Source organism: Myxocyprinus asiaticus, chromosome 14 (assembly GCF_019703515.2).
Source record: "Myxocyprinus asiaticus isolate MX2 ecotype Aquarium Trade chromosome 14, UBuf_Myxa_2, whole genome shotgun sequence".
Lineage (NCBI taxonomy): Eukaryota > Metazoa > Chordata > Actinopteri > Cypriniformes > Catostomidae > Myxocyprinus > Myxocyprinus asiaticus.
Genome location: NC_059357.1, coordinates 15,337,655 through 15,346,130, shown reverse-complemented (window position 1 = coordinate 15,346,130; position 8,476 = coordinate 15,337,655). Strand labels below are relative to the sequence as shown.

Sequence of the window (8,476 nt, the reverse complement as noted above, 5' to 3'; positions counted from 1 at the left end):
TGCTTAGGAGACCTGGCTGAAGTCACTCAGCACACCCTGGATTCGAACTCGCGACTTCAGGGGTGGTAGTCAGCGTCAATACTCGCTGAGCTACCCAGGCCCCATCAGATGGGCTGGTTTGATTATTTTTGTAATGGCTGATCTCCTGGGATTTTCATGCAAAACAGTCTCTAGAATTTACTCCGAATGGTGCCAAAAACAAAAAACATCCAGTGAGCGGCAGTTCTGTGGACAGAAATGGCCTTGTTGTTGAGAGAGGTCAACAGAGAATGACCAGACTGGTTCGAACTGACAAAGTCTACAGTAACTCAGATAACCACTCTGTATAGTTGTGGTGAGAAGAATATCAGATGTGGGTTGGCGCTGTTTTGGCAGCACGAGGGAGACCTACACAATATTAAGCAGGTGGTTTTAATGTTGTGGCTGAGATATATATATATATATATATATATATATATATATATATATATATATATATATATATATATATATATATATATATATATATATATATATTACACTAATTATAATGACTACAAACTAATCCTAAAAAACCCTTACCCAAGCTTTTTGCATTTTTTTATAATAAAACTAATAATTAAAAACAAAAATTATTAAAATGATTATTTGCTGCATTCATGAATCATTTATCCAAGTGAGGATGCCCCTCATGTCCCCAAAGGGAGGTTTTGTTAGAATTAGCAACTGTATAGCTAAATAAACCCACATGCACACACATACGCACACACACACACACACACACACAACAGACACAATATCTGTTAGTGAGTTCATTAGTACTTCAAGTATGATTGGCTTGTCAGTCGTCATTTTCTAAGTTCAGGTCAGGGAAACGGCTAGTCATGTACTGAATAAAGTCAAACTCTTCCACTTGGAACTCAGCGTCCTTCCACTGCTTGTGTGTGAATTTACCCCGAGGAGTATTCAAGGAAAAGCTCTTTATTTTCAAACAGGGAAGTATTGCCACTTTCTTGAATTTAATCTCCATTCCCCAGTCCTTATAACGAGAGACAAAAAAGTAAAGCAATATACTTAAGGGCTCCCTCCTGTGTTTGGTTAGATACACTTACAAGCACAGAATGTTTGTTTTTAATGTAGACTGACAGAGAATATGTACCTTTCCGCAGTGATTGCAGTGGATAACACGTCCAGGCTCCCAGTCTTCAAAACTCCTTTCCAGAAATACCTTCCCACCTGCTTTATAATACGTCCTATTAAACACACACACACAGAGAGACACAAAAATAATCATTACACTTCAAGACAAACGCTTTCTTGCTATGTAGACTTTGGTTTACTACACAGACATAAGTTTGCTAAGAAATAATGAATACATAAAAAATATGAATGTTGTTCATAGAAAATCCCATTTCTCATCAAAATATTCTCCTCGGTTCTGCATATTTTGGTTAATATCTATTCAGTCTATGATATAGACTATGACATATTGAAGTATGATAACTCACTCAAAATGAGGACTGATGTTAACATGGTGTGAATTCTCTATGTGTCTTATATCTGCTCCACAGCAGACAGGCGTGAAGCAACCTCTGCATTGAAGTTGCACCTGAGTAGGATTGTAGCGTGTCTTTTTCTCTTTCATGTTCCTCTCAGCCTGGATCAGAATCATTACAGCTGTGTGTTGAAGCTCTGATATCTGACAGACAGAAAGTGAGACCTTACTTAAAGGAATAGTTCACCCAAAAATAATCTCATCATTTACTCAACTTCATGCCATCCCAGATATGACTTTCTTTCTTCTGCTAAACACAAATGAAGATTTTTATAAAAAAATATCTCAGCTCTGTAGTCCATATAATGCAAGTCAACAGGGTCCAAAATTTGAACTCCAAAAAGCACATAAAGGCAGCAGAAATGTAATCCATAAGACTCAAGTGGTTAAATATATATCTTCAGAAGTGATATGATAGGTGTGGGTGAGAACGGATCAATATTTAAGTCCTTTTTTAGTATAAATTTTCCTCCCTGTCCAGTAGGTGGTGATATACATGAAAAATGCAAATCGCCAAAAAACAAAATAAGATCTCTTAGTGCACTTTATAGTATAAAAAAAAAAAAAAGTGGACTTAAATATTGAACTGTTTCTTGTCCACATCTATCATATCGCTTCTGAAGACATAGATTTAAGTCTTATGGATTACTTTTATGCTGCCTTTATGTGATTTTTGAGCTTCAGAGTTTTGGACCCTATTGACTTGCATTGTATGGACCTACAGAGCTGAGATATTTTTTTAAAAAACTTCGTTTGTGTTCAGCAGAAGAAAGAAAGTCATACACAACTGGGATGGAAATAGGGTGAGTAAATGATAAGAGAATTTTAATTTTCACCCAAAAAGGCACTGTGCCTTTATGAACAAGTAATGGAAATTGAATATTTCAAGTTAGGAAAAGGACATGGAGAGAAAACATTAAAATAATGTATTAAAATATTTAAATAATGGCAAACCTTCCGTCGGAACTCCCTGGGAGTCATGCTCTGCACTCGGTCAATAGCTTGTGCAGTCAGCTTTTCTAGATATTCATTGGTGAGTTCCCTGCGTATCTCACGCCCACCTTTTTCAGCCACCACTGAGTAGACACTATTCAGAGCTCGAGCCCGCCCACTGGCCTGCTGCTGAGCGATTTCATTGGTCAACAGCCCATAACGTACAACCACATTGCATTCAGGAATATCAAGTCCTTCCTCAGCAACACTGGTAGAGATTAGGAGGTTGAGGCCTCCATCTCTAAATGTTTTAATAGTGTCCTTCTGTCCTCTCTAAGAACAAATACCAAAAACAGGCATAAACATAAAGAAGATAACCTACTTTACTGCTTCTGAGAGTTAGTAAGTATATTAGATGAAAATCAGAATATAGCATTTAAAGGGGTAGTTCCCCAAAAAATTTAAATGATGAAAGATTTTTTTATTTTAGGGGTGAAGTATATCTTTAATTCTCCTACATAAAGTGTGCCTGGCAGTACCTGGGTCATGTGGTTAGCACCAGTGCCCGCTCCAGTGAGAATGCCAGCACGTATATTGACCCTCTGCAGCTCAGGGTTGGAGTTCACCCAGTCAAACAGACAGTGGGTGCCCCTGCGGGTCTTTGCGAAGAGGATACCACGAGAGTCTTGGTCCTTAAACTGTTCTACCATCGTCTGCTGCAACCGGGCCAGTTTGGGGTTTTCGTAGCGGGCATCCGATGTCAGCTGCCATAACTCCACACGGTTCTCTAAGTACAGATAGAGCAGTAGAACTATCAGCTTCATTATTATTAGTGTGACTGCTTGAGATCTCATAATTCTGTTCACCACTAACATAAATGATTCTAAGATCAGTCATGAAACTCTACATGGCGCAAGCTGATAGGTCCATCGAACATGAAATTTGTTAAACCAACCAGCTTGCATGGTGCAGCTGATTGGTCCTTTGACAATCAACTTGTGTACTCTCTGTTTGTCAAACATTTAAATTGCCTCAGTTATTTGCAAGTAAGCTGGTTTCACTTCAATGCGCTACAAGTATTTTTTCTCTGAAACCCTCCTCCTCCCCAGCACCATATATCTAGATCTGCTTCAAGAGGATTATATGTATGCCTTATTGTGCAGAAGCAGCATGTCCTAAATCCTTGATGCAGCATGTCTTCTGTAAGTCCGATTGTGCAGAAGCATTTCTTACATACAGTATGTTCTAACAGTAGCATGTCTTCGTATTTGCTCTGCAGCGGCAGTGAAAGCAGATCTAGTCTGCCAAGACTAGGGCTGTCAAGATTATGAAATCTGGCTGCTGATTAATTTGTCAAAGAAATAATTGTGATTATGATTAAATAATTGTCTTCAATCATATAAATCAGATAATAAAATAGGGATACATGATTCCCTTTTAAGGCTTTAAAACTTATGAATGACATGAAAAAAAATTTTAAATGACAAAATATTTCTAAATACAAAAAATATCTCTCTCTTTTTGGTCAACTTTTGTCTTGGTCCATTTTACATTTACACTGTTTATACCGGGGGCCTGGGTAGCTCAGCAAGTGAAGACGCTGACTACCACCCCTGGAGTGACGAGTTCAAATCCAGGGCGTGCTGAGTGACTCCAGCCAGGTCTCCTAAGCAACCAAATTGGCCCGGTTGCTAGGGAGGGTAGAGTCACTTGGGGTAACCTCCTTGTGGTCGCTATAATGTGGTTCGCTCTCGGTGGGGTGCATGGTGAGTTGTGCGTGGATGCTGCGGAGAATAGCGTGAAGCCTCCACACACGCTATGTCTCCATGGTAACGTGCTCATCAAGCTACGTGATAAGATGCGTGGATTGACGGTCTCAGACGCGGAGGCAACTGAGATTCGTCCTCTGCCACCCGGATTGAGGCGGGTCACTACGCCACCACGAGGACTTAGAGTGCATTGGGAATTCCAAATTGGGGAGAAAAAGGGGAGAAAAAAGAAAAGTTTATACCTCGTTTATATTTATGCAGGAGTTTGGTGCGAGTCTCTGCAGAAGGCACGTGCATCAGAGCGCTTGATTAGCGGTTAATCTTCACATGCAATTCATGAGCTGGTCTGGGTGACATCTGCGGTGCGGGTCAGTGAGATGCTCGGAGTTCAACCGAATGAGACGCACAAATGCACCATTCATGGCATTTATATATTCACTTAAAACTACCTTATTTGGACATCAAAATGTGATTGGAATTTGAAGTGCACAATAATAGCAGTTATCTCAAATAACTGTGGTTATATCAAATAACCACGATCAGATAATTATTTAATAATCGCGACAGGCCCAGCCAATACCAAACTTACCAACTTGTCATATCCCTTCTAACACCTTACATTTACTTCAAAAGTTGTCATGGCTGAACTGATATAATCAAAATGTCTGGTTATCACAGAAATCACAATTAAAGGAATAGTTCCCCCATAAATTATTTTAAATACACTACCGGTCAAAAGTTTTGAAACACTTGAATAAAATGTTTCTCATGATCTTAAAAATCTTTTGATCTGAAGGCGTATGCTTAAATGTTTGAAATTAGTTTTCTAGACAAAAATATAATTGTGCCACCATATTAATTTATTAAATAAAACTTTTATAAAAAAAAAAAAAAGTTTTTGAAATTGATGACTTGGACCAAATAATAAAGAAAAGCAGCCAATAAGTGCACAACATAGATGGGAACTCCTTCAATACTGTTTAAAAAGCATCCCAGGTTGATACCTCAAGAAGTTGGTTGAGAAAATGTCAAGAGTACATTTCTGCAAATTCTAGGCAAAGGGTGACTACTTTGAAGATGCTAAAATATAACACAGTTTTGATTTATTTTGGATTTTGTTTAGTCACAACATAATTCCCATAGTTCCATTTATGTTATTCCATAGTTTTGATAACTTTACTATTATTCTAAAATGTGTTTCAAAACTTTTGACCGGTAGTGTATATGCGGAAGCGCAAATTAGATTCTGTAGCTACAGCAGAGAGCAAGATTTATAATTACTTTAGATTTCAGTCTGTTCTTCACCCAAAGATATTCTACGTATTTGGAAGACTTGGAATATAGGGTACAAGTCATATGGGCTACATTAATAGTACTTTTGTGCTTTTTGTCCTTTTTGAGCTTGACATTCCCTGGTCACTATATGCTTTTGTGTATGATAAATAGCATGCAAAACTTTTGTTCCACAGAGCAAAGGAAGTCATACAGGTTTGAAATGACAAGAGGTTGAGTAAATGGTGACAAATTTGTAATTTTTGGATGAACTATTCCTTTAAGAGCGACACAAGAATCCATACCTTCAAAAAGCCCCTGCAGAAAGAAATCAGTTCCATCCAACAAGTTGTATTGCCTTGAATTGTAGAACTCGCTTAGAACCCGGAACGCGTCCACCATGCGAACAGTGTCATTAATGAGAAGAGCGTCATTGTATTGCCGCAGGTGCAGAGCACACTGAGCGATCAATCTGTTCTCCTTCTGTACACCTGACACACACACACACACACCATAAAAGAAAGTATTTTTTGTATGAGATATGGATTTTGGGACTGTTTATCTATCACACTTAAGGTTTACATTTCAATAATTTGTTGTCATCTTTCAGTCCATTTGCATAATCTTCATATCATTGCATAAGCAATCTTCATATTGACAGGTCTATCGAATAACCTGCTGCCCAGCGAATGAAGACCAAGTATTCAGTTTGCTTAAAGGAAATACATTTTTCCTTAGAATCTTGCCTTTTCAAATTACAGATCTAGTCTAGTTAAAGGTACTGTAAGTGATTTTAGCTGTTCTAGAATTTTGACAACGTGAGGCATTGGATTAGCCACGCTCCCTTTTTCCAAAACCCTGCACTCCAAAGATACCAAATGAGCTTTATTGACACCGACATGAGCAGAAAAGGTTGTCAAAAACAAAAGCAGCAAAATAGCACCCTCAACTGACAACTGTTATGAGCAACATGGCATAAAAATGGCATTATGCCTCAATAATTTGCTGCAACTAAAATACTATGAGAACGTGCAAAATGATTGAGAGGCAGAAAGCTTCATTGTCTGCAGCTCGCGGAAACTTTTTTGTTTGCTGTCTAGATCTGTCAATGAGACCGGTGAGATATCTCACGACACTTATTTCATTAATATCTTTCAGGGAGTAGTAACATTTTTTGCATACCTTTCCATGAAAAACATCACTTACAGCACATTTAATTTATGATCCTAAAACACACTAAATTGTAGTAACCTGACCTCTAACCTTTTTTTTCCAGTTCCACAACATCAGCTTCATAATCCTGTGTGCCCACCTCTCGCAGGCTTAAACTCGCCTCTGACGGCATGAACTCATGAATCATTGACATCATCAACTTCAGGTGATCCCCAAATGGATCCTGTTGCACATAAACAAACATACACACACATATCAACACATAAATAACTGCTTGTATATGTGCACAGCAGCCATAGAATTGAATCGAATTTAAGGCACACAGAGGTCAGCACGTTCTACAACAGAACACATGAGTTAGAAAATGTACCAGAAACTTACCTTATCTCTTTTTTCAACAATGTCATATATCTTTCTGGGTTTGGGGACAACACTTTGCAGCACTGGCAAAGAATTCTTGGTGGACACAATTGCAGAATCCAGATTGGCACAGATCTGACAAAGAGAGAAAAATGGAGTGATAATTATTTAATTTCTTTCTAGCACAAAATAAATTAAACTTCATATGGTTCTTTGTATTAAAGGGGTCTTATCATACCATATACATTTTATTTGGAAACACTTTACAATAAGGTTGTATTCGTTAACATTATTTAACTACATTTATTAACATGAACTTACAATAGACAATAATTTTACTGCGCTTATTAATCTTGGTTAATGTTAATTTCGACATACTAATACATTTCTAAAATAAAACAATTATACAATAACATTAGAAAATGCATTATGAACTAACAATGAACAATTTGATTTGTATAAATCAACATTAACCATGATTAATAAATGCTGTTAAAAACTTTGCTTCAATGCATTTACTAATGATAACAAATACTGTACAACCTTTTTTTTTTAAGAGTTACCATTACTTTTTTGTCCCTGAGGTCAACATATAATGCTAGTAAACTTTTATGTACCAAAAATATTTTAGTTTTTCATGACCACCTTCTCTCTGTCCCTTAGAGAGAGTCCATTATTTACTTCTGCACCTGAAAGAAACACCCCCTTTGCATGTGAAATTAGCAACATTTGGTGCTCATACACCTGCTGCGAGTTTGCTGTTGTTTCCGCTGTTGTGTCCAATAGAGTTTTTAACTGCCCCATATAAATTCCCTTTTGGACTGGGAGGCCAGATTTAATTCCTGAAAGTTATAGTATGCCTTCACAGTACATCAAGCTCTTTTATCTCAAAAGAACAAGGACATTTTGATTCCTCTTGATTTGACCACTTTTTTTATGTACATTTACAGACACACACACACACACACACACCTGCAGGACATGTTCAACAGCTTTATCTAGCGTCCTATTTCTCCCAGTGCCAGGTGATGCTGTGAGGCCCAAAATCTGAGGCAGATTATTTTCCTTTCTAACTTTCATTTCCACATAGCGGCCCATAATCTTGTTATATACGTTATCCTTGTGTGTGTGGTGACACTCATCAATGACCAGCAGGGTGAAGTCTTAATGGAGACAAATGGAGAACAATGTTTAAACTTGTGAACTGCATTCAAGCAAATTCACCCTTCTAGGTAACAAGAAGACAGAAAATGCTTGCAATTGAGTCACTCTAAAACAATATTTAAATATTACTTACATTTTCATTCATGTGCATTTACAAATTTAAAGGTGAAGTGTGTAAATTCTGTGCCATTAGCATCACCAAAAGGAATTGCAAAAAAGAATTTATGCTTTCAAACTGGTTTCCGTCAACCATTGGGAAGCCAAATAGACA

The 8,476-nt window shown here is 37.6% G+C and overlaps 1 protein-coding gene across 2 annotated transcripts in view; it reads right to left on the bottom strand.

Annotated features, from left to right (window-relative positions):
- Nucleotides 1-481: 481 nt before the first annotated feature.
- The window catches only part of dhx58 (DEXH (Asp-Glu-X-His) box polypeptide 58), a 61,501-nt gene continuing 53,506 nt past the window's right edge, over nt 482-8,476 (bottom strand). For both annotated transcript variants that reach the window (XM_051715575.1, XM_051715574.1), the window contains exons 4-12: nt 8,014-8,204; nt 7,063-7,176; nt 6,772-6,904; nt 5,814-5,999; nt 3,007-3,254; nt 2,489-2,800; nt 1,488-1,678; nt 1,139-1,232; nt 482-1,018 (exon numbers count right to left, since the gene is read on the bottom strand). In XM_051715575.1, coding sequence (XP_051571535.1) covers nt 821-1,018; nt 1,139-1,232; nt 1,488-1,678; nt 2,489-2,800; nt 3,007-3,254; nt 5,814-5,999; nt 6,772-6,904; nt 7,063-7,176; nt 8,014-8,204 — 1,667 coding nt within the window. In that variant the 3' untranslated portion in view covers nt 482-820. The remainder of the gene's footprint in view (nt 1,019-1,138; nt 1,233-1,487; nt 1,679-2,488; nt 2,801-3,006; nt 3,255-5,813; nt 6,000-6,771; nt 6,905-7,062; nt 7,177-8,013; nt 8,205-8,476) is intronic.